Genomic DNA, 26,887 nt, shown 5'->3' with positions numbered 1-26,887 from the left:
TCCTCTTATTTCCCTCGAGTGAACTATGTCATTGTCTAAAGCGGAGGCAGAACTTGGTGCGAAACTCGGAGCGATGAGAGGGAGGAACGCGCCACCGACTTGCAGCCAATCAATGGGCGCTAGGACCCATTCAAACGCTCTGCCTTGCCCAATGGTAGCGGTTGGCGCCTCGACCTTCGCGCCTCCCAGCAGGACAGGGGGGAGGGATTTGGAACGTCGCCTTGTCCTCCCGCCTGCAACCGTCGCTAAAGGCGGTTATTCGCATTGCCGTTGAGCTCTACGCTCCCTTTTTCTCTCCGAGGACTCCCGCCGCTCAGTGGAGAACTTTGTATCCAGCTACTAGGGAAGCTGGTAGCCGCCAGGTGAGGGCGCGTACGTATTATGTGGGCCGGGACACACCCCTTCAGCGCCTTTCCCAAGGTGGGAGGGCACCGGGCGGTCGCCGCCTCCTTTGCCTCTTGTGGCTCCTTCCTTCCCTTCCTCCTCCATTTTCTTAGGCCTCGGCGGACTTAGTGCAGTCGGCTTTGGGTTCCTTTCTCACTCCGCGCCGCTCTTCTCATCTCCCTTCAACTGTTTCGCTCCCGCTGTTTTTAGTTTTCGCTTGAATTTTACCCTCGAAGTTCCTTGGGCGAGCGATTTTTGACGAAACCTTAGAATTGTTCCACTGGGGGCCGCGAGGGGGCGCCGCTGAACCCGTGCAAAGGAATCGTCTTTCCTGGACGAGGTTGATCTCTCCCTACAGAGAGACGCGAAGCGCTTGTGGGAGCAGAAGTTTAATTATAACGAAATAGTGCCGAGGCAGTTAGAGCTTTGATCATTATTAGGGAGACAGCCCCATCAAAATTGACACTCCTTTTGGAATTAATATGCTTTGGAAAAGTTCTCACGTGTCCTTTAAATGAGAATGTATGTTGCTGCGTCGTATGCACTCTTAATCCGTTTAGCAGTGTAATTCCTTCGGATAGTTTTATTGTTTCGAAGGAGAAGCAAATAAAAGACAATCTTTTATAAGTTCATATTTGAAATAGTCAACCTTTGAAGCACAGGTACCGTAGAATTTGTTAGAACCAATAGTTTCTGAAAGAGAAAAACAGAATTGTAAAGTTTATCAGGATGTTTTTTAAGTTGACCAGTATCTATTAATTGACTGTAGTACAGTAAATAATATGTAGCAAATACACCTAAACAAACCCATTGTTCAAAGTCACTGTAATTATTGTAAAATCAACAAAAATATCTTTACTATAATGAAGATCCCCAAAGAGATGTGAAGTGGCAACAAAATAAAATGAAAATTGGATGGAGGGAATTCATAATTGGACACCACAGCTGGGAAAGTCACTTAGGATTTCTGAATATGGTACAGGTGTGACTAAGGCTGGTAACTTAGCCTTCACTTATTAAATGTTTTGTGAAAGTCTTCATTGACTGACTACATGATGGGTGCTAGAGTTCAATAGCAATATGTGCCTATCCGATAAAGTTCATGGTGTATAGAAAATTGCAACTTAGAATGTAAGAGAAGTGAATGATAAAGAGCATGAATTAATGCAAAAAACAGATACTTTGTGTTTCTGAACATAGATATGTTGTAAAACTAAGAAAAAGAGAAAGGATATAAAGAGACAAGAGCTTGATCTTGTGGAGTTGATGGCTACTTATACAGAAGTAAAGGTGTAGCTTTAATTATGAATGAAAGGGCTAAAATATGAACTGGTGTCATGTAGATTCTTTTTGGGTGCATATGAAAATAGGAGTCCATAGGCTATTGGTAGTTGCACTATACCTTCCAGTGAATGGTGATAATGGAAGAACCAAAAATGATTTTGGAAAAAAATATATGACATTCTAAATAAATGCTGTCTGGAGGAGAAAGTTATTTTGTCAGTTAATGTTAATTGATGGGTGGTAACAAGTCAAGAGGATACAGAAAAAGTGACTGGACCATTCAGAGACCCATGAATAAATGAGAATGGTGACTGACGAATATCTGCTTAGAAAAAGTTATGTTTGTTTTGAATAAGTGGTTTAAACAAAAAAGCCCTCAGACTTTTATACTGTAAGGTGTGATACAAAAATAAAAATCTGATATTCCGTTTCAGCTAGGTTACCAAGCTTGGAAAAAGCTATTTAAGTCAATCAGAACTAAATGTTAATTTAAACTAAAACTACCAAATGATCCAAATTACTATAAATCAAGGGAGCAAAAATTGTGGCTTATGGGGTCTTTTTCAAGAAGAAAAAATGAAATCCATTATCCATACAAATGGATTGTATGAATAGTTGATATTACTGATGTGATTCTGTGTTTTGAGCCATGTCTGTCAGTTAAACAATTTCTAAATAAAAGTTTATTTATTTATTAAATTTTGCTACCATCCATCTCCCCCCAAAGGGAGGGAAGCAAAATATTTGCTTAAATTGTAGTTTTTAAAAAGCTGTTTTAAATGTTTATTTTTTTAAAATAAATATTTGAAATATTTGTAGAGTGCGGATCTTAACCTGTTATTCCGTTGAGAATGTAATTCTGACAGATGACATGTTTTTATGGCAAACTGGTTGTAGTAAGAAATTTGTTCCCTCTTCTAGATCCTGTTGTATCCTAATTCTGAACTAAAGAGACTAGAACTAAGGTTTCTTTCACTTATTACTAATACTACCATCTAAAGGATATGGTGAAAGAAGCAGGTTCCTGCATATATATACCCTTTGCAGTAAGAGCAGTTGACTTACATGGAACATAATAAAAAAGGTCCTTTAAAAAATAACACTTCACTTACATAAAGCAGAGGAGTCATGAATTATTTTCTACAACTCACTCTGTAAATAAGTCATTTGCAAAGCTATTGTGGGATCAGAGCTTGTCCCTTGAAACTAGGTAGTTCTGTATTAATAAAAACCCATAGGAAGGCACATAGTGATATGAAGTACTATCTATTTTGTTATAAATGGTGGTTGAGCAAAATTTTGCAACCTCATTTGATTCATACAGGAACTGATAATTCAGTACTAAATTTACATATGCTGTCTCTGACCTGGGTTATATAACAATGTGTAGTTATATTAAATCATTTTGAAGCCCTGCATAAATAGCAGAATGGAGTACTACAGGGTCTATTATTTCTGCTAAATGTAATCTACATTGTTGTATGCTTTGTTCTTGGGATATTGTGATACTTTCCTTCCAGTAACTTGAAAGGCAGAGCATTTAGTGTGGGTAAGAAGGCTGTTTGATGCCTATCATAAGAAATATTTGTCAGGTAGTTTGGGAGGCTAGAGATCTCTTATTAATCCCCTATCTAAGGGGTGAGGGGGACCAACGCTGATATGAAGTATGATCTAAATACGAAAATCTGCTTTGAGGGATTTTGACTGAGCTGTTCTAGAATTTTTGTCATTTCCATATATACAAATCTGTGAACCATATAGCATCTGGGTAATTATTTCAGTTTAAGAAAATCTTTCAAGTGAATGTGGGATTGCAATCTAATTTGAAGTTAATTGTAGAATTTGTAAATTCACCTTTATTCCTTCAGACAGACAGACAGACAAAATGAATTGTGCTTTTATATCAGTTTTTGACTTCTGGCGACTGCCTGGACTAATCCCTGCAGTTTTCTCGACAGTACTAATCTGTTTCATTACCCTCATTCAGCTGGAGGAAGAGTTGGTCTATTTATTTGCTTTATAGTTTTCGGAAGTGGTTTGCCATTGCTTCCTTTCTAGGGCTAAGAGAAAGTGACTGGCCCACGGTTACCCAGCTGGCTCTGGGCCTAAGGCGTGACTAGAACTCACAGTCCCCTGGTTTCTAGCCTGATGCCTTAACCACTACACCATGCTGGCTCTTCTCAGCTATGTTAAACGTGTGTATACAGTTATAATGCTTGTTCATTTGAATGGCACATTTAGTATTAACTGTCTGGAAAAGTTAATTTAAGGAGTTAAAAATATTTTGAGGAAAAAATTACCCCTTCATTCAAGCCTAGGGTTTAGTGCTTGATCTTGAACCTAACTAAATACAGTGAATCTACAGCACAGTGATAGTAATGTAAATTCTTAGTTTATTATACCACATAGTCCAGATTGTTTGATCTGATGACTTTTTAAATTCTAATTTATGGTATGCTGCTGTTTTATTATACTGCATTGCCATTTCTTAGCCTTTATAGTTTTAGTATCAATAGCTAGTACAATTTTTATACTTAGAACTTAATGTTATAAAGTTTTACAGTTTTGTGTTAGTAGTCCCTATAACTTTGCTATTCATCTGTTAGTAAAGGTAAAGGTTTCCCTTGACATTAAGTCCAGTCGTGTCCGACTCTAGGGGGCAGTGCTCATCTCCGTTTCGAGCCAAAGAGCCGGCGTTTGTCCATAGACCCTTCCGTGGTCATGTGGCCGGCATGACTAAACGGAACGCAGTTACCTGCCCGCCAAAGCGGTACCTATTAATCTACTCACATTTGCATGTTTTTGAACTGCTAGGTTGACAGGAGCTGGGACTAGCAACGGGAGCTCACCCCATCACGCGGATTTGAACCGCCGACCTTCCGATCAGCAAGCTCAGCAGCTCAGCGCTTTAACCCGCAGCGCACTTACCTTAAATTTTTATTCCCAGAATGGTTGTAATTTTATATATTTGATGAGTTTAGTGAAATGCTGATTTTGGAATAAACCCTAAAATATAATGAAATGAAGAAGTCTGTAATTTCTGTTTCAGATTATTGTGTAGGTCACAGTGTGCACATTGGGTTTAATTTCATAATGTCAACTGGTTATTTGAAGCAGGAACAGTGGAATCTGTATCAGATCCTTTAATTGCTATACACCTTACTAGTTAATCTGAGCAGTGTCCACATATCTGTTTCATTACCCTCATTCAGCTGGAGGAAGAGTTGGCCTATTTATTTGCTTGATTTTTATGTGGCCTTTCTGTTCAAAAAGGCATAACTTTATTTTCCAAATCTACCAAACAGAAGTTAAGATAGGACTTGAATGTCCACAAATTTAAAAATAACAACTTAATTTATTAGTCCACGCACACACATGCAAACACTTTTTTTTTCTTTTTAGAATTGGTTGAAAAATGCCCAGGAGAAAGTTTGCAGATGAAGAAGTGGTAATGGGCCGATGGCCTGGAAGTGTGTTATACTATGAAGTAAAAGTAATCAGTTACGATGACCAGACACATCTTTATACAGTTAAATATGAAGATGGAACTGAACTTAATCTGAAAGAAAACGATATGAGGGTAAGTAACCTTTGGAGTTAGTAAATATATATTTGAAGTTTTGGTTAGCTTACTTGTGAAGCTTTTGTCAAGGATATACAATTTTGCACATGTTAACCAAAACTAAGTTTGTTTGTTTGTATATTATAGTTAATTCTGTCCCTGCTTTCATGATAAAATGCTCCCAAAGTAGCTAACAAGCAATATAAACTATAAAATACAATAAATATTATTGACAAACAAACTTCTAGGATCAGCCTAACAAGGCAGTTAGTGGTTATGACCCTATATGCAGGGAGGGAAGAGTCCTGGTGAGCAAGCTTCTGTGGTTGTTGCCTGCTGCTTTCCCTCTCTCCAGGTTTAAACTCATCAGAATTTCTCCTGCTAACATCACTATCCGTGCTTTCTTCTGGAAAGCATTATTTCTGTAAAGTATCATGATGTTAAAAGTGTTCCTTTCTTGTGCAAGACAAGTTTGGGCATCTTCTGATTCTCTAGATGATACATTATTCCATCAACCTCCAAGTAGTTTGTTTAAAGTCAGATATGACAGGAGTTATCTCTGTCTGAAAGGTTACAGATTTCCAGTTGCTTTACATGTGTAAACCTGAGGCACATCATTTTGGGATTAGTTCAGTTGTTTTCCAGAGGCATTTTAAAATCTGCAGAAGCCCAGTAATTGTTATTATATATAAGTTTCCTGACTTTGTGTTTGATTCTTGCAAAGTTTTGAACCAAGAAAATTTTCAAATGGACTAGATTCTGAGTTTATTATGCTCATTTGTACCACAAAATATTTGATGAATTAAATAATTACTCTTGGGAAGAAATCTTATGGCTACTTTTGCTTTTGAATTTATTTAGCAACTCCAGGGAAAATAAATCTAATGTTCTAATCAGTTTTGTTTTTAGCATATAAGAATCTTAAGTGCTCAGTACAGCAAACCCTTGATTTAATGTACTAATAGAGGAAAAGGGTGTCCATTAAAGTTAAATGTCTCTTAAATAACAAAGGGGATTTTTGAGCTGAAAAAACATACTTGCATATGAGAAAAAAAACAATTCAACTTGTAGGTGTTAAAGTTGATAAACCAAAGACATATCAGAGCTAAGGAGCCAAATGGAAGCTGAAGTCCTGAGCCTCAGTTAATGGTTCTGAGGTTCTGAGCCTCATCCCAAAGCTGAGGTTCTCAGGTTCTGAGCTGAGGTTCTTAGCCATTAAATGGAGAGATTACTATACATCCAAGTCTACCAGATCTTTGTTAATTATTGGGATCACACAGCGAAGTGTGAAAATACAAAACTTTGTTTAAATGTAAATAAAATTGAAATTCCATGTATCATGGAATACACACACACACACTGAATTGGGTATAAACCCATCTGCAGATAAGCTGACCCTCAAATTTTAATGAAAATACCATGAAAAATGCACCATCTACAGATAAGCCAACCTTCAAAATTTTTGTAAGTTTTAATTTTCACAATTGGCTTATTTGCCAATTATTATCATTCATTTTTCTATCTCTTCTTTTTTAATTACCAGATAGTGTTTATTAATCCATTTTCAAACAACATAATGTAAAATAAAAATGAACAATTTACCATACACAAAAATAAAAGGAAATAAAAATGTTGCACAGTAAGAAAATGCATAAAAAGAACAGACAAGAACTATAATTGCAACTATATCCTGAGTTCACCTGATCTTGTAAGTTTTTTTTTAAAAAACAAAAACTAAGCTTTCAACATTGACCAAACCTGTCCAAGAATTTTTTCCAAAGGGAAAGATAATATGACATTTTCTAATTAACCAAATATATAATTTTCTCAAAAATTGCTAAATCACCCATCTTCTGAAATCCAATCCTTTATATCTGGTATTAAAGTATTTTCCCATCTCTTAAGGATGATTATTGTTGGTATTATTAGAGCATGAAAAACCCATCTTTTTTCTGAGCATGTTAAATTCCAAGTAGTTTATATATAATTCAGCACAATACTCATGTCTTTAAAAGCCAGAGTTTTCTCAATAATTCTGTTGACTTATTATGTAATAATACTCCAAAAGTGGCATAAGGAAGAACATGGCCATAACATATGAGTTAAAGTGCCCTCACATTTCTTGCAATGCCATAATAAATAATCATTAGTCCATCCTTTACGAAACATTCTAGATAGTGTCCAGTAGATAGGAAAAACAATCTTTTGATGGATTGATTTCACCTTTAATCTTCAGATTTCAAAAAACATAATTGGGCTTACATTTTAGTATCAGTAATTTTATTGGAATGAATTTTTCTCAAAAGCTCAATTTGATCAAAATAATTTTTGGGAATAAATATAGGTATCACCCTTAAAACATATACAAGTCTGGGAGTTATATTTGTTTTAATTACATTTATTTTACCCCACCAAGTCAAAGGTATCTTATACCATCTATCAAAATTCCAGCATAGTAGATGTATTAACTTAGATAAATTTTAAAATATCTTTAGGAATATAAATCCTAAATATTTAATGAAATTAATAAAGACCACATATCCTGTGTGTGTACACCATTCTGGTGAGACATTCAACCCTAAAGGAAGTAAATTAGATTTACCCCAATTAATCTTATATCCAGAATATAAGCTATATGACTGAATTTTACTCATTAGGGCTCATAATGGGGAAGTACAGTTACTAAGCATAACCAACATAACATTTTGTCATAAAGAAAAATCTTGTATTCTAAAGAATCAACCTTTACCTCACCTATATCAGAAGATTTAATTTATATCTCTAACAGTTCTAAGATTAAATTAAAAAGTAAAGGAGAAAATGGGCATCCTTGGCAAGTATCATGTTGCCTTTAGATGCTGAAAGGCCTTTAATACAGTTCATATTAATTTTTGAAACAGGTCATGATTAGGTAAGGATTTACTGTATCTTAGATGGGTATCAATATATTATTCACATATTGCTAGAATTATTACTAATCACATGATTTCTGAACCAGTTGCATTTTCCTATCATTTCGTTGGGTTTAACTCTCTTAGGTGATGTCTCTAGAACCTGAATTATTTAAAATAATGTGCAGCTTTTTAATGAAAATACAGATATTAAGAATTAGTTGCTAGTTAGTTAAGCTGTAATAGAATAACTAATTTTATTTAATTGCTTTCTTCCAGTCTGTGTCATCTTTTCGATTTAGAAAAAGCAGTTCTTCTTCAGGTTCTCCATCAAGACGCAGTGGTAGCAGGTCTAGATCAGGCTCTAGATCTCGTTCACCTGGTCGACCAGCAAAACACAAACGACGTTCTTCCTCACGAAGCAGAGAGCCAAAAAATGAAAATAATATGATTGGGGAACCTAATCTGATTCCTTTGGTATTTGATTTATCTTGACTCTTGTTTTTTTTTGTGGGGAGAGGTTCTTACAAAGCTGTATTCGTATTTTGTTTATTATTCCTATGAGTTCCTTAGATTTAATTAAGTTGTTCATCAGTGTGAACTGAAAGCTTTTTTCATTAGCTGTTTATACATTACCAAAACCTAGGAATTATTAGAACAAAGTAGGAACTTTACCGAGGCATACTCCTTCCCAAATCAAGATGAAATAATGAGATACGGGAGATAACAGTAATTTTATTAATCTGTTGTCAATTAGTAGAAGTTAATTGTCATAAAGCCATTCAGATTTAGAAGGAGCCTAAAGAAATAAGTATTTATTACTTTAAAAAAAACTGGTCTGACATAGGCTCCCAAGATCTATATAGATTGACTTTCAGTGCTTCTTAAATGTCCTAATGTAGATTTTGGCTGAAAATACTTACTTTGAGAGAAAATGTGGTAAACATATTTAGATATCCTGGATTTGTGCAATTTGTTTAAATTTCAAATTAATGCATGAATGGGTTGGAATGGAATGGAGCATGCATATGGGAAAGTGAAAAGAACCACTTGGTAGTTTTCCAAGGGAGGAGAGGCTCTACTTGCTTCACGAACTTCATTTTCCTGCAATTATTCTCTCTTTCTTGTATGTGCATGTTACAAGAGGCTCCGTGCTCCATAGTTACAGCTATTGTTATATCTAGTGAATACTAGCAGTAACTATAAACTATGGTAACTAAAATTTCTTTAAAATGAATTTTGATACTTAATCTACTTTGATGACTTCTGTATGATTTGTTCATTCTGCTTTGGTTAAATTAAAGAAACAGTAAATGACGATTCAGTAAGAACTTGGGATGTACAGAACCTCCCATTCATTAAAACTGCCTAGTGCTCTTGGAATGGCTGGACTGGCATGGGTTAGAGGAGGAGAATAGTTCAGAGGTTTCCAGAATTTTCCATGCCAGGAATGATGGATTTTTCACATATCTGTGAAGAACTTGTTGTAGTCCACTAGTGCCTTAAAAGTCCATCAAGGTGAGAGTAATGATTATGGAGTTTAGTATTGCATGTTGCAGAACATCAGAGTAGACTATTTATTTATTTATTTACTTACTTACTTACATCTCATTAGATTTAGACACTGCCCAACTATTATTGACATTAATGAGAAGTACAGGAAAATATGGCTTGATAGTGGCTGCACTTCAGTTTAGGGCATTTTGACTGCAGAATCTTCAAACGTTGTTGCAGTAAAAGGATGGTAAAACAATGTTCTAATCTATATTAGAATGCTACATTAAATAGAGCAAGGCTAGAAAATGCTTAAATTGCATTACTGTAGCAACTTTTCTGACAATTAGAAACCTAAGAGAAAAAGAAAGGTTTCTTAAGAATACCACAGGCAATGAATTCAGATCTATTGGAGGAATAGCAACCTGCTTTGGTGAATTTCCTCTTTTCAGAAATGTTTAGCTCCAGCTATGTCTGTAGAAGCGTTGGTTACATACCATATGCCTCTTTCAGTCAGAAACAAATGCTTCTCCAGGGAACTAGATTGGACTGAGCCCACTGCAGGTCAGATGGCTGATCCCTCCATCACGTATGATCAGTAGCAATTTACTCCATCTGGAGTTCTGAAATTGAGTTAGCCATATAATCCTGGCTAAGTTCCCCCCATCCAGTGCTTTCTTAATTTTGGAGCTTCGCTTTTCAAGTTTTGGGGGAAATCAAATATTAATTCTAATTATTTCTGTCTTGGTGGCAAAAAACCTGGAAATTATCTATTTTCCCATTTGGCTTGAGCATTCAGGGTGCAAAAGTCAGATTTACAGATAGGCAGCATGTAAGTGCCACAGGTTTCCAGGCTCCAAGTACTCCTCCTCTCACCCCTACAGTTTCAGTAGCACTATTCCCCTGTCACTTAAAAACAGATCCACTGATTGCCCCCGTCTGGAGCACCAGTCTGCTTAGCTTTCATTTGCCTCATTCATTTTGTGATATCCCTAATTCCTCCAGGCAGAAAGTAAGAGAGTTACTAGTCAAAGAGGGCAGAAGTGCCACAATTGACCAGATACAATTATCCTATTCCAAAATGCTGGTTTCCTTTTTTCAAAGTAAAAGTTTAGTCATTCAGGTGGCTTAGGATTTGCTGTTTTGGAAGTTTTCAGTGAAATATTAACATTTGAGTGGATAAGTCCAGTTCTTTGGACCTATCCATTTTTCCCCAGAAGGTCCTTGATTCTCTCAGGTTCCCTTAATAAATACCCTCTTAGCTTTCTTAAGTATCTAGAGCCAATTTATTAAGGATGGGGAAGGTACTCCAAAACACCCAGATGACAGCTGGTCATCTGATGATAGCTTTCTCAGAAAAGCTTGATGATAGCTTTCTCAGAAAAGCTTCTGCAGGAGATAACAGAGCAGCTATAGCCACTTCTTTTGCCAGAGTTTCATTCTGTACTTAAAACAGCTGTTAGAGCTCATTCCTGTAGAACCTGGTGAGATCAGACAAAGAATCAATAATCTGGCAAAAGCTGCAGTCCTTAGGCTGATTCCAGTTTAGGCAGTGTTCAGTTTACAGCTAGAAATTTATATGTCCCATCCAGGAGGCAACATAATTTAAGAATTGGAATGTCAACTGTGTCACTGGGTGCCTTTGGTCAGGGAAAAAGCCTTTTCAGAGCAAGTAAGATGAAATTTTAATTGAAAACAAGCTGAAAACCTCCAAGAAGGTTGCCTTTCGCCCTTTTTATCCCCAGACCTTAAAGGGTTTCAGAACCATCTAGGCCAATTGCAGATTTCAGCTGAAACTGCAAAAGATCCAGTCACATGCCAGAGATTCCTACCAGTCATCTCCACAGGGAAGAGATGTAGCATCAATGACAGTACCCTATGCTAGGAAGAAATTGGATGCCCTTGGGCTGTTGGTATCACATCACTTTGGATCTTGGCATTGACTTCTAATCAGAGCAGCACTGTATTTGAATAGGTATGACCAGTCTTTGGTACCCTGTACAAATCTTAATAACCTTTTAATTGGTCCAGTTGGAACCAGAAACACTAAATTTGTTTTGATTAGCAGAGATGGTTTACAGGTAGTCCTTGACTTACAACAGTAATTGGGACCGAAATTTCCATCACTAAGCAATGCGGTTGTAAAGCGCGACATGATATGACTGCACCACTTAGCAATGACAATCCTGGCAGTTCTTGTTGCGGTCATTAACCAAATCCCACCAGTCGTTAGGCAAGGACCCACTCCGATCCAAGCTATTCCCAGCTTGGTCCCTCCCAGCCCTGAGCCTTTGTAAGGTAAGAGACTGCTTCCAATGCCTCCTCTTCAGTTCCTCCCACCCACCTATCTCCCCCCATCCTGGAGATGGTAGGCAGATCAATCTACTTTAGGATGCTCTCTTAACAGGAGGAGTCATTTTGATTGGTCTAATACTCTTGTTCCAAAAGAATCAGACATAAAACAGTGAAGGGAAAACCTGAGTCTCAACTGAAAACTTAGCTGGATACAGTACAGGCAGTTCTTGACTTATGACCAGAGTAGGGACTGAAAAATTAGTTGTTAATGTTGGCAGAGTGCTAGAAAGCATTTGGCCCAGGAGAGATCAGAAAAGTCACACACCAGGCATTTCTATAAAAATAAACTTATTTACAGAAAGCACAAAAACATATTTACAGGCTTTGCATTTTCACAGGCTCTCAGAGAGCTGGTTACTCTCTACAAGCCTGAGAGAGAAGGAACAAACTAACAAGCAAACTGCCCTCCCTTCAGGTAATTCAACTATTAACACATAATGATTAGTTACCATAGTAACCTTAATCTGTAGCAGAAAACAATATACCAAACAGTTAAGTACTGCAGTTGTTAAGTGAGATACCATGTGACTGCATCCGATTCTACATCATTTTTGCAGTGGTCATTAAGCAAATCACCACAGTCATTAAGCGAATCACATGGTTCCCCATTGATGTTGCTTGACAGAAGCCAGCTGGGAAGGTCCCAAATGGCGATCACATGATCCCAGATGCTGCAACTGTCGTAAATACATTCCAGTTGCCAAGCGCCCAAATTTTGATCACGTAACCATAGGGATGCTGTGACGATCATAAGTGTGAGGACCAGTCATAAGTTAATCTTTCAACACTGCTGTAACTTCAAACAGTCACTAAATGAATGGTTGTAAGTCAAGGACTGCTGTACTGGGCAGACACCATTACAGCCCCAGAAAATCAATCTTGGAAGAACTAGTAGTCACGAGCAGGAAAATTCCCCTCAAGAGGGCTTTAAAAAGAGGACAAGAAAATTCTATTTTGCCTTTTGTTTATTTGTTTTCTACCCTGAAAGGAAAGAGTACACCTTAATCTGGTTCCTACAAGGTAAGAAAAGTTCTCAGAGCTAAAGGAGGGTTGAAGAATCAGAAGAAAATAGCTATTTTTGAAAATGCAGTGCTAGATCTGGATTAGGATCCTTTACTTTGTAGATTGATCTGAGCTGGGGTTTTTTGTTTTTGTTTTTGTTTTGGTATCCTTAGCTTCCCTTTGTTCTACCTGTATTATAGGTATGTCTGAATGTGTACCTTAAAGATTTACAGCTGAGTTAAAGTCTGTAGGAATCATAATAGTTTCTTCTTCCATTTCTCCATTGTCTTCAACTCTCATTTAATTGTTTAATCTCAACAGACATGGTAAAAAGTCTTAAATGTAAATAGCTAAGCTTATTGATATCAAATAACTACAGTACTAGAAAGATTTTATCTTTAGAATTTCATGATACTGGGGATCTGCAACATACATCAATCCAGGACCAAACCATTTAGAGAATTCCAGAGCATTCTATTTCTCTCCGAACCAGGCTGTTCTGAGAATGGTTTGAAGTTGTTGGAAGTACATCCTCTGAACTGGAATTGGATCGAGGTGTTTTGGACATAAAGTTTCTGATCAAATAGGCTTGTTTCAGGGCCAGAACATTTCACAGACTGCCTCAAATTGCTTCCAGATTTGAGGATTTACTCCAGAAATTGCAGAACCATCCCTCCCGGGAAAAGCCTTTTGGCATCTAAGACTTTTAAAACAAACTGTTAAAAGCTGGTTTAGAAGGTTTAGATTTTATATTTTGCCAATAAATCTAATGTTAATTTGTGTTTTTGCATATTAATGATGTTACCAACAAAAAGGCAATAGGATTTTGTTATTCTGGATTAGTACATTTTTTGAGTACTTTCTATAAATTTAGTACCAAAAATACAGCACAAAATAAAATTGCTATAGAATTTGATTCAAATGTTTATTCACAGTCCATAAATCTGGTTTCTTTTTATGTCTGTACTTAATATTTTTAACTGGAAAATTTAATTATAACTTTATTAGGAAAATAGTTTCTCTTCTTAAAAAAACCCTGTTTCTTCAATACAGAAGCTGCATGAAAATAATACCAATCAGTATAATGGAGAGCCAGAAAGCACAGAAGTGAATTATTCTTCTCATGCTATTTTAGAGGTATGAAATACTAAGAATAATATTTGACAAAAATAGAATTCCAATATTGTAAGGAACCTACTTAACTACCTAAAGGTAATTCCTCTTCAGTCTTTTAATGAAGAAGAATATCCATTTGAAACTACTATGTAATAGGAAACGTAGAATTTTTAAAAGAAGAGGCAGATGCATTATTAATAGATAGTGAGCTGACTGCACATATAACTGGCTGCTCTGGGATATATATGCGTGCTATGTTTTAAATGGACTATTGGAAATAATGGCTATAGATAGCCAGCAACAAAAACAAGTGAGGGATTTAGGAGCAATAATACATGACCCGAGGATGGTTCTTTCATATGTACTAATAAATGATAGCAAATTGTTTTTCCTCTTACGCTGTTTGTGTTTAGCGGCAAAGAATTGAGTCTGAGCGAGCAAGAGAGCGCATTCTGGAACGATACAGTTTACATCCTAGAAAGGAGGAGAAGAGACGAGAGGAGATGTATTCTGAAGAGAAAATTTTTGAAACACCAAAAAGTATTGGAAAAGTATGCCGGAAGACAAAAGAACTAGTATTTGGAGGAAAAATTGGTATGCTAGTTTTGAAAGTCATAAATTATAGTTGTACAACTTCCCATTCATATCAGTAGAGAAAGTAACTTTGAACATAAGAGTTTGTGCATACAGAGCTACCATTTTACTTTGAATCAGTTGGTTGCCTTTCTTGCTGGAAGGCTTCCTTGGAACTGAATTGATTCTAATAATTGTATTACTTTTTTTTTTAGGTGCCTTCTTTATGATATTTCTTCTGCCTGGAACTGTGTTCTACTTGTTGCTAATGTGCACACAGAAAGACCCCAGTCTTTTGAATTTTCCTCCTCCACTCCCAGGTTTCCAAAATTTATGGGAGACAAGAGTGTTTGGTGTCTTTCTTCTTTGGTTCTTTCTCCAAGCCCTATTTTACTTACTGCCTATAGGAAAGGTAAAACTTCTAGAAGTAGAAATTTGATTTTTTAAATCTAATTTATAAAAAAGCATTTTAACTTCACATTTGTAAAAATAGTATTTAAAAAAAATCCTGTTTTATGTAGTATAAATGCTATTGCAGCACCCCCATTATAAAATGGTTATATGAGATGAAGAGAAGAGCAATTGTCTGTTTCAGTTTTCAGTCGTGTGTTGATTTTTTTGTGAAACACATTGGTGGTGGTGGGATTGTTTTTGTTTTAATTTTGGGTTTCTTTTTTTTTTAACGAACGTACTGTATATTGCTTTTGTCACACATCTTCCTCCAGGGTAATAAATCCTCTTGCAGAAACATTGAATAGTATTCTACAAATCATCCAATGTACAGAATGGGTCTGTCAATGGTTTTTGATGCAGTGAAGTTTTTCTGCTAGTTGAATAGGAGATGATCGTTACCAGTTTCCTCCCCCCCTCCCCCCTCCCTTTAGAAGGTTTAGGCTTTAGAGGGGTAGGAACCCTCCAAACTTTGGACATGGTGCTGGGAACTGGCAGAAGAAAAGGGGAGTTGGCAAAGATTGCTTTCATACCTTTATACCAAATTCTGGTTGGAATTCTGCTTGGGGACATTCCTGCAGTAGAATAAAACCTCTAAATTCAAAGAATTAGATGCTAAACAAAATGCCAATCTTCCTCCAGATAACAATTGTAATGGATAGTTTTAGTCTTTTTCCAGATGGTCTCCATGATTGAGTGGAAAGATCTAGTAGTTACTTTTTGTTTTACTCCCTCATACTGGTGAAAACACAAATTTTGTAGTACAATATAGAATTCTGCTTCCCATATCTCAAATGTGCGTGTGTGAGTGTATGTTTGTGTATAAATTTAATCCTTTGATTTCTTTTACTACCCTTGCATTATCTACAAAAATTTGAATATTTTAGCTGAAAATATTTTTCTTTTCAGATTGTAGAAGGGGTACCTCTTTGGAATGGAATTAGGCTGGAGTATAGAATAAATGGTAAATATGTATTTTCAGTTTCTTTGGAATTTTACTCTCAAGGTCCTGATTGCAGCTCATGGTTCTTGTATTAACTGATAAAGCCCTGTCTCGCTTAGGATCACAGTATCTTAACAGATTTAAATCCTACATCAGTTAAGTACTCCACACACTGAATGAATTAAGCCGTATCTTACGAAGGCTTATGCTATTTAATAAAATTTGTTAGTCTGAAAAGATGCTACCAGACTCCTCCTGGTTTCCAATATCTTAACAGAATATTCCTTCCCATGTGTTACTGCACATACCTAAAATCATCTTCAGAGGTTTTGTTCTGGTTTTTTTCCCATGCTAAGGTATGAAAAATAGCTATCCAGGGATGGGCCTTTTCAGTTGTAACCTCCCAGTTCTGAAATGGTTTTCCCTAGCGAAATAGTGAAAACTTTGTTGCTTTTTGGTGGCAGGCAGAAGATGTTTTTAATCACCCATTCATTTTAATACGTTAAAGAATGAATTATATGTACTATTTAGAAAGTTTAACAACTCTGGCTATTGATGTTATTATTTATCACATTATTTTCTGATTTTAGTGAGCTATAAATTGTCCATGTAAAATTAATTTTGAAGGCTAGTAGTCAAATTTCAATTAATTTTTTAAAATATTTCATTTTTTCCCCTGCAACTACAGAATGAGAAACATCTTCAGTCACAGAGGGCCAGATAAGTGTTAATGGTGGTGGGAGTCTCACAGGATGTTTCTAGTAGGCTGGAATACATCCTGCATTGAAAATCCCTTGTCTCTGATTTAAGTGAGATAGAATTGATAGAATACTATTGCTATGCCAAATTGTTCCTTGGGGATTTGATTTGTACAGGCCCCGTTTCAGCCTGTCTATTGCAGTCGTGGTCAGAACTGAGGCCGTAACTATTGCTTTTTGGATGATTTACTTGAACCAAAATGTATGAGCAACCATGCTTTCTCATTTCTTGTTGTCTAGCCAGTTGTGAAGAACGGTGTCAGTTCAGACATCACACCCACTGCAGATGAGCAATGGGCTGAGCAGATTTTGGCAATGATCTGATTCCCTCACATCAAAATTGCAGTAGAAAATTTGGTGGCAAGCTGCTAGATCATAGTACCTGTTTTATTATTTTTGAAAAAGTGTGTCTCAATTATTGTTTCTCTTCTATTTTAAGGAATCTACGCCTTTATCCTAACAACTGTAGCTGTGGGAATATCTCTGTATTTTGAAATGGAGCTTTGTTACTTATATGACCACTTCCTGCAATTTGCTATCTGTGCCACAATTTTTAGTTTACTGTTAAGCATTTATCTCTATGCCCGTTCCCTGAAAGCACCTGAGCAAGAATTATCCCCTGGAGGAAATTCTGGTAAGTGAAGTTCTGTGGAAAAATTCTCAGTTTGCTTTTGGCCTCCCTTAATAAAGCTTTTATGTATGTGTACGGAAAATAGTATCATTTCAGAATACAATTACCCCCGTAATTTATGTTATTCCTCTCTTGTTTTATAATCTCTTATGGGGCTTTCAGTAGCAAATTCATAGGAACCATACATATATTCTTATTTGTAGGGAATATTTTTTATGATTTTTTAATGGGACGTGAATTAAATCCTCGCATTGGAAATTTTGATCTGAAATACTTCTGTGAGTTACGACCAGGGCTAATTGGCTGGGTGAGTAAGAATAATAATCTCTTGTTGCACATTCTTTAATTTTGTAAGTAAAATAAATAATGTGATGAGGAAGAAATGGGCAAAGTAGTGGAAAATATATTGTGGCAGCATTATTCATACCTGCAACAACAATATAAATTTATAGTTATGGAAGTTTCTCTAGAGAAGCTAAATGCAAAAGGGCATGAAATACGTAATATTGTATTTAAATACTGAAATGTTTTTGGTGAAGAGGAGGATGCTATTTGAAATATTTTATTTAAAATTATGACTATATGATATAGGCTGAATTAGATCATTGTAGAGTTTTAAGGGTTGAAATGGGTAATATGCAATTTAATTTCTCTAAAGGCTGTTATTAACCTGGCCATGCTTTTGACCGAGATGAAAGTGCAAGATCGGAATATGCCCTCTCTGTCAATGATACTTGTTAATAGTTTCCAGCTCCTCTATGTGGTGGATGCTCTTTGGAATGAGGTAACTGGAAATTGATTATATTCTAAGAATGAATTCTTATTGTTAATTTTTAAAAATTGTAAGTGTATTTCCTTGTAAGGTTTATATATCTTGTTTTTCCTCCAAAAACTCAAGGTGGTATACAAGCTTGTAAAGTAGGTTAGATAGATAATGATTAATGTAGAATTTTTCAGTAAGCTTCCATAGTTGAATATGGGCTTCAACGTGATCTTCCTTGTCATAGTCCATCCATTTAACTGCTACTCCACACAAACTAACAGAAGAGAAGGCGTAATAATTTCCTCTTCCTTCTGCAGCTTGGATTCATAATCTGTTCCATAGATAGCCCAGCTCTCACAAATAGATTTGAAGGCTACAAGGAAACAGAAAATCCAATTGCGTTAGTGAAAAATCTGCTAACATGACATTGAGTTCTACTGTAGTTAAAAGCTTGAAAAGTTACTTCGCAGTGATTGTATTTTTCATATTTGCTGCTCTGTATAAACCCTTAATAGCACTCCTTTTTTTTTTTAACTAGATGAATCAAATAGGGCAAAGTCTTTGGGGAAGGTGGTCAGAATTTAGTATCCAGAAAAAAGTGATGAATATATTTAAAGTTCAGGAATTCAGAATAGGAATTACACTAGGGCTGTGCAAAGCATTCAGAGAAGATACTTCACAACAAGCAAGAGTATATGTGAAGCACCATTTTTCAAACTGCAAAGCAGGCTGCTTTAGAAATTACTGCCAGTGACCTCTATATACATGTGCATGTACAACCACTTCATCTAGAAAGCACTGAGGATGTTTGCTGTTCATTAGCCAGGGATGGGCAACTCACAGGCCATATGCAGCCCTTCATTGTCCAATTACTGGTTCCTTTAGGAATCTTGAAATTGCATTGCTGGAATTCATAGGCAAAGTTCCTGAATATCGATGGTGGCTGACTTTTGTTTTGTTTTGGGGAGGGATGGTTTAGTTTCTGTTCGTTTTTGTTTTTTTAAACAAGGGTGAGAATAAAAGCACAAGCCTATATGAGTTAATTCATTTCCATTCCTTCACTTGACATACATGCACATGCACACTGATGCCAAAACCAGGCTGTAATTATGCAGAATGGCTGAATTTCAGCAGCATCATTTTGGAGTCATATTTGTGAAAATAATGATGGGAATAGGAGTTTATGGCTTCTGAGAGGTAAATTCCTCTCATTCTCCCTTTAATCCCCTTCTTACCCCAGAACCATTTAAAGAGGGACATTTTCTGCCCTATCCTTTGCTGACCCTACCCAGTTGCTGACCATCTCAGTTTAGGAAGTTTAGAAGCTTTTTATCTTCCACATATCTCAAAAATAATTGAAGTTCACTGAAATGTCCCTTTTATTGATCATTAGCCCAATTTTGTCTCAGATCTCTGCACTCAGTCATCTGAGTTCACTATTAGAATAAGTTGAATCTACAAGAAAAGGCTGTAATATCTTTAAGATATTAAAAAAAAGTTTATTTTGCCTTAGATATATAAATTGTAGAAATGACTGAGAGCGTTTTGTACAGCAGTAATAACTTACTAAATGGGAATTATAAATAAATGTATTCTAGTTTAGAAAAGTGTGAACTCAGAATTTATAGGCATTTCTCAATGGTTTAAAGAAAGGTATCCTTGCAAAAGGTCCTGTGTAATGGGGCATGCATTTCAAGAATCAAAGATGGTAATATTTTAGCTGTTTTGAAAGTTTCTTACCTAAATACTAATTTAGTACTCTTCCGTTAACATTTTAGGAAGCAATTTTAACAACAATGGACATCACAAATGAGGGGTTTGGATTCATGCTAGCATTTGGAGACTTAGTGTGGGTTCCCTTTCTCTACAGTTTACAAGCATTCTATTTAGTGAATAATCCAAATGAGATTTCATGGCCTGCAGCTTCTGCAATTCTGACTCTGAATAGTAAGTTATGACTTAGTAATAAGAATGTATTGTTTTGCATTACTACATAGTGCAGCACAATAGATTTCAGCTAAACTTTTCTCCCCATTCAGCACGGAGCAGGAGATGGAATAATTAATAATATACAGTCAATTATCAGCAAGAGATGAGATGATATGAGACTGAGGGAGTTGTGGACTTGCAGATGATGATGTATCCTAATTCTACCTTTGTCTACAAAATAGACAAAGTAATAGAAAATGAAGAAGTGAAAGTGCTCTGGGACTTTAGAATTCAAACAGACAAGCATCTGCCACACAACCCCAGACTTAACAATTGTTGATAAGAAAGACAAAAAAGTCTGGATAGTGGATACTGCAATACCTGGAGACAGCAGAATAGAAGAGAAAGAACTGGAGAAAATCATAAAATATAAAGATCTGCAAACAAAAGTGGAACAACTGGCAAACGAAAGCAAAGATAGTACCAATAGTAATAGGTGCCTTGGGTGCAATTCCAAAACATCTGGAGCACCATTTGAACACCATCAGCATTGACAAAGTCACCATCGGTCAATTGCCAAAGGCAGCTTTACTTGGAACAGCTTACATCCTGTGACGATACCTTTAACACCATCAACCAACAACTGCCTATCCAGGTCCTTGGGAAGGACTCGATAGGTGGATAAAAATGCCAAATCCAGTCTAAACATCTGGCTGACTGTGCGACCAACCATAATATACAGTCATTGATCAGAAAGAGATGAGATTATATGAGACTGAGGGAGTTGTGGACTTGCAAATGATGATGTATCCAAATTCTACCTTACCCTAGTTGTCAGTTGTTGTGGAAGTTATAGTCCAACAATAATAAAAGGCCACCCTTGACTTAGATGATTTCCAGGATTTTTTCTGAACTCTGTGATTACAATATTCATATTTTTATGGATTGTTTAGAATAATAGTGAAATACTGGCGCTAGTAGTGTAACATCTGTCATAACAATTAGCTTGGAAGTATACTAAGTCCTAAAATGGGAATGTAATTGACATTACAATAAAGTATGTAGAAAGATGAAAGTATTCCATTATTCAAATTTTAACTTTTAAATGTTAATACATTTTTTTCATTCACTCCTTTTCATTGATAAAAGCTTTTATGGTATAGAATTGCAATAGCAATTTTCAGCTCCTGCAGCTCCATTATCCTCCAAATCTGTTCCAAAACATTCCTCAACTAGGAAAGGAAAGGAAAAAGGGGGCCAGCTGCAGGGAAACCCAAGATGGATTCCATCCTTTGTATAACTGAGTCGAGAATTGTGAATGTGTTACCTGCTAGGGTAGAGTGTTGATGACATATTAGTAATAGAGTCTTGGTTTGTTAAAGACTGGACCTAGCAATGATAGAATTGAAAAATATATGCATCCATAAAAATAATGTTGCCATTGTCATTATTATTATTATTGTGAAATGATAACAGATAATAGAATGTATATGTGTGCTTGGCATTTTTCTATCTTACAATCAGTACTTTTTCTTTTTTTCCAAGTTGTTGGATATTACATTTTCCGTGCTGCCAACTCACAAAAGAATTCATTTCGAAGAAATCCAAAGGATTCAAAACTTGCTTGTAAGTACTGTTTAAACATAATGGTTTTGTATCAATAATCTACATACAATTTATTCATAGGTATGTTTTCTCCTGCATTCTATAATATATATTTGTATATACTGTTGTACAGATTTGAATGTTATTCCTACTGCAACAGGAAAAAGCCTCCTTGTATCTGGCTGGTGGGGCTTGGTGCGCCATCCTAATTATTTAGGTGATATCATTATGGCTCTGGCTTGGTCTCTACCTTGTGGTGAGTTAATAAAGTATTTTAACTTATATTTTTCCTGATTCTTTTGAATTTCTATGCTGTTGAAGGAGTGATAATTACTGACTGTAATAAATGTTTTTCACTATTAAGAAGTTATATGTAATAAAATGCTTGAAAATAAGAAAATAATTTTCACAGAAGGAGAAAAGAATTGAAAAATAAAGAGGTATACCATAGATAATGATGTGATTGTCCTTCCTGGCAATATTCCTTTGTGATATTTCTATGAAATGTGCGTAGTAACAAGAGTAAAAAATATGTGCATTGCTGAATACATTTGTAATGATAAAAAACAAGCTTCAGTAGTTGAAAAAACTACTAATTAAAAACCCACATAAATATTTTATAATTACTAATTACTAAATTAACTAGATTTAAAATTACAATTAAAATATTTTAATACTTCACATTACGTTTTTATACATATTTCTGCACTTACAATTACATTGTAACTGATGAGATAAGGAAAAAGTAATGACTCTTTCTATGTATTTTTATAGGATTCAATCATATTTTACCGTATTTCTATGTCATATATTTTACTGGTTTGCTTATTCATCGAGAAGCCCGTGATGAACATCAGTGTAAGAAAAAATACGGTTTGGCATGGGAAAAATACTGCCAACGTGTACCATATCGCATATTTCCATACATCTATTGAGCGACTCCCTGATGCAGGATACTCAGTTTCGACAATGAAAATTTCGTTGTTGTAGACATCATACCTCCTACCTTTGCACTTGGAATATATGTTAATTGTTCTGGATGTTCTTAAAAATACATTTAGATAGTGAATTTGCAGATTTTTTTTTACCAGCAAACTAATTGATGCAGCCTTATAACTTTTTAACCATTTGCCATTTTAAGTGACATATTTTTTTTTATTAAGAAACAATAAACTAGTTGTATAGTGCATGAAAAGTATCAGTTAATTTGTATGCTTTATGAATGGGTTGTCTGATGAGTAATGTTCATTTTCTGCCCTGTAGGAAAGAAAACCAAATTTAGGGTTTAATTCCCAATATTTGCTTTCTCTATAATTTTATTTTGTATTATTAGCCATTCATAGCTTAAGGGAACCTTGGTCAAAAAGCATGATATAAAAAATTAACAGTATACCAAGATCCAGGGGAAAGCTACCTTCACTATGCTCATGCTAAGCTTTTTAATTACATTTGTTCTCACTCAGATTTTCTCCTGTAGTTAGTTTTCCCATCTGATTTCCTTAGTGATTTTGGCAAAAAGGTAGAGCTTAGAGAGTAGTCATAATATATGACCTTTCTGCCTGATGAAAACAGGCTCCCATTTAAGATCTGAAAAATGATTATAACATACCCATGGAAGTCTGTAGCTCAATACTGTTGTACATAGTACAGATTGTTGTAAGGGGATATATAAAAATGTCCCATACAGCTCACATGGGATGTCTCAGGTTTTGGAAATATTAGTGGTAAAAAACAATAGTGCTACAGTGATACAGAAAGTAGTGCAAGGTGTGGAATATTGTACAAACTGGAAAAAGCATTTTTTCCTACAAACCACTACTTTATACCACAGTTTTCCTTTATAACATTGATAGAGTTTGTTTTACAATGTTTGACTGTAAATGGAATTGCTTTTTAAAGTTTGGATTTTTAATTACAACCATTTCCAGTATTTTTGAAAAAAAATTGTAAAGTATTATATTACTGTGAAACAGATTTCAGGAGTTAATGACTTCATTTAAATATGATGACAAATGCATTATGAACATAAGAATCTGTATTCAAATTTTGTGACTTGGCATTACTACCTCAAAGTAGGTTATTTTGCCTTTTTATATTGTTGCATATAGAAAAAATGCCAGAACTTCAAATTGCTTTTTAAATTAGCTTTTTAATAAGAAATGGAAATTAAAGTCAACCACATATGAACTAATGTATTTTTTTATATTTGTGTATTTCATATCTTTTAACTATAGCTATGGAGTATAAGTAATTCAAAGCTTTAACAATAACTAATTTTACTGTTAAAGTTTTTATCTAAATGGCTGTAATCGATGGAACAATTGCTATTTTAATATATAAACTTTGAAGGCAGAGGTATTGAAATAATTGTTTCAAAGACTGAATGTTTCATAATTTTATAGCTGACAAAAAAAGTATTCATTTAATAGCAATGTAAAGTACCCAGTTTGGGTACCTATAGTTTGTATATATGAATATGTAGCATATTCTTCATAACTTTTGCTTTCTGTTTTAACATAGCTTATGCTACTTCCAAAATATTGTGCAGCAATAATTACTGTGAAATAATTACACAATATAGCAGAACCCCCTTTCTTCCTCTTCCCTTTGCAGTACTATATTTTATGTAACCACTGTCTTTTGCTGGGCATTGTGTGCCTTTGTGGAAAATGTGAATTCTCTCTATTTAACCTATTATTTGCCCAATTTTACAATATAAGGACCCTCGCACAGTTGAGTAATGTTTGGCAACCTTTATTCCTTATATTTTTAGAAGAGCTGTTTTAGTTCTGAACAAAATCATTTTTGAATGAGCTTGTAGTAATTAAATCTGGGGTTTGGGGGAATAGCTATTCCAAACATGATAATGACATTTTTTATTATGTGATGATTATGCTCTCCACCCACCCCCCAATCTCCAGAACTTTTGAACTACATCTTACATCTTTCTGTTGGCCAGACTGGCTAGATTTGATGGAGGCTGTGGCCCTGGCCACTCTTAACAGGGCATGAAAGTATATATAAGCAATAGGTATTATGGACATTCCATGATTTTCAGGTATTCTACACAAACTTTATGAAGGGAGGAAATTTTTTAGATAGGTATATTGCCCAGGGAATATAGTTCTTAATTAAAATAAACAGCAGTTTGTCATGATTGTTGTTTTTCTTTTTACATCTAGAATGTACTTTAGATTTCACTTCATGAAAAATAACTTGCATTATTAAAACTTAGTCCAAAAATTGTTTTGTGCAGGCGGAATTATTTACTAAGAATCTTGCATCCCTTTCTTGACAGACTTCTAATATTTATTTGTCAATTAAATGGATGTTTACTGCTATCTTTTATCAAGTATTTCCAGTAGAAGCTGCATTTATGGCCAGGATTGGTTATATTCATACTGGTTTAGATAAGTGATTTTATCTCTCATACTCTTCATAGAAAGAAATTAAGAATTTTCGGGTTCCCTCTTCTCCTTCCTGCTTTCTTTACCTTGAGAAGAAGTGGCAAAAAATAGATACCTACATTCTTCTTAGATACACTCAACATATAATCCCTAGTTCCCTTAGTGAAGAAAAGGCATTGTTTGTTTGTTTGTTTAACAAATTAGATTGTCAACTGCCTTGGCAAAATTTTGCTAGTATACAGTTTAGAAATACCCACAGGGAGTTACCCTGGATTTTTTTCAGCCAGCTGATTATTTCTACATTTTTGAAGAGATGGAACAGCATAGTCTGCAGGAATTGTTTCTTTTTTTTCCACTTCTGTGTGAAATTTCTCTAATGAAACTGTGCATGGCTATGCTAATAGTGGCCAAGTTACAGTGAATAAAAAGAACTGCCTTCACTTAATTTCTTTGTTCCTGCCTTTGCATACTTCCATAGCATGTGCCTCATGGGATGCCATTTAAAGCCAGCAATTTGACATATGCCTCATGGGGTGACATTCTTTTGAGATGGGAACACAGAACAACCTAGCTAGCAGTTCTTAACTTCTCAAGAACTGCATCAGGATGGGGCATTAGGAAGATAGTGGCACATTTTCAGAGGAGATGTAGGTCATTTGGAGAGGAAATAACTACCATGCTGTCAAGACCTTTTTCCCCTCTTCATTTTTTTCCTCCCAGTTTTGAGCGTATAGAATTCAGTGGCCGAGCTCTCCTCAGTTAAGAAATAGGTGAGGAAGAATATGATTTTACAAACTTTAAAACTTCAGCAAAGATTATTTCCAAATTTCTGGAGAACTGGAATGGGGCATGGTCCCACACTGGTTCAAAATCTCTGCACTGCAGAATTTATCTTGCAGCCATACATTGTGGAGATAGGTAGGTTGTTCATGATTGAGATGATCAGAATGAGCAGATACAATTTTGTAAACAGCTAATCAATTCTAAGACAGAGTAGCATGGTTTATGTAATCATAAAAATGATTTATGTTTCATTTTTCCCATTCAGAATTTCTCTAGGGAAATGACCAAACTACAATTTTAAAGTATTTGAAAATACTCAACTATTTTGAAATACAATTTTAAATACTTGTAAAACTGCTTAATAAGGGAGAAAAGGCTGCCTGCTAAAATTGTGCTGGAAGCTATCCTTTCTTTGAAAATGTGAGTCAATAAGAGGGAAGATACCTAGTGGAAGGGACAGCCTGTATATTCAATAGGAGCTTTGTTGGTAGTCAGTCTCGCCTCAGTTTCTCAGAATTTGGCTTTGAAATCTGAAAGACTGGGAAATCTCAAAGATGTGGAGGGGGTGGAGGAGCCACAGTTCTTCATTAATGGCAGGACTCAGTTGTGTCAGAGTCAGCTTGTTGGCAATAGTTGATCAGCATAGCAGACACAGTAATATAAAGTGTAACAAAGGTGGCATGCATAGCCTTGCCATCCATATTAAGAACAATAAATGTTTAAGCCGGTAGTGTTCGTATTGCAAAACAGATTTTTGCCATTGATACAGTGTTAGCTCTCCCATCTCAGATGATTTCTGACATGGGGATTGAATGTGATAAAATTCATTGGCTGACTACTCAAAGGGTCCATCACATAATTCAATACCCCTCAACATTCCTGAAGTTGTAATGCTGCATTCCTTCTTTTATGGCACAAAAGACTGGTTTGCAAGAAAAGTTAAGAGGTGTGGAAAGG

At 35.5% G+C, this 26,887-nt stretch overlaps 1 protein-coding gene across 1 annotated transcript; it reads left to right on the top strand.

Moving 5' to 3' along the window:
- Positions 1 to 203: 203 nt before the first annotated feature.
- LBR (lamin B receptor) lies at positions 204 to 25,123 on the top strand. Its single transcript, XM_063304180.1, has 14 exons — positions 204 to 362; positions 5,071 to 5,248; positions 8,401 to 8,598; positions 14,026 to 14,109; positions 14,502 to 14,682; positions 14,877 to 15,073; positions 16,021 to 16,075; positions 17,252 to 17,446; positions 17,647 to 17,750; positions 18,102 to 18,227; positions 19,985 to 20,153; positions 21,681 to 21,761; positions 21,874 to 21,996; positions 22,515 to 25,123. The coding sequence occupies exons 2-14, from the start codon at positions 5,084 to 5,086 to the stop codon at positions 22,673 to 22,675; spliced, it is 1,839 nt and encodes a 612-aa protein (XP_063160250.1). The 5' UTR covers positions 204 to 362; positions 5,071 to 5,083; the 3' UTR covers positions 22,676 to 25,123.
- The last annotated feature ends 1,764 nt before the right edge of the window (positions 25,124 to 26,887 follow it).

Source organism: Candoia aspera, chromosome 1, assembly GCF_035149785.1.
Source record: "Candoia aspera isolate rCanAsp1 chromosome 1, rCanAsp1.hap2, whole genome shotgun sequence".
Taxonomy (NCBI): Eukaryota; Metazoa; Chordata; class Lepidosauria; order Squamata; family Boidae; genus Candoia; species Candoia aspera.
The sequence above is the reverse complement of the archived record's forward strand: the minus strand, read 5'-3'. Positions and strand labels throughout refer to the sequence as shown.

Coding starts and splice junctions, on each gene's coding strand:
- LBR (XM_063304180.1), top strand. CDS start 5,084: ATGCCCAGGAGAAAGTTTGCAGATGAAGAAGTGGTAATGGGCCGATGG. Junction 5,249..8,400: donor TGAAAGAAAACGATATGAGG/GTAAGTAACCTT, acceptor GCTTTCTTCCAG/TCTGTGTCATCTTTTCGATT. Junction 15,074..16,020: donor ACTTACTGCCTATAGGAAAG/GTAAAACTTCTA, acceptor TTTTCTTTTCAG/ATTGTAGAAGGGGTACCTCT.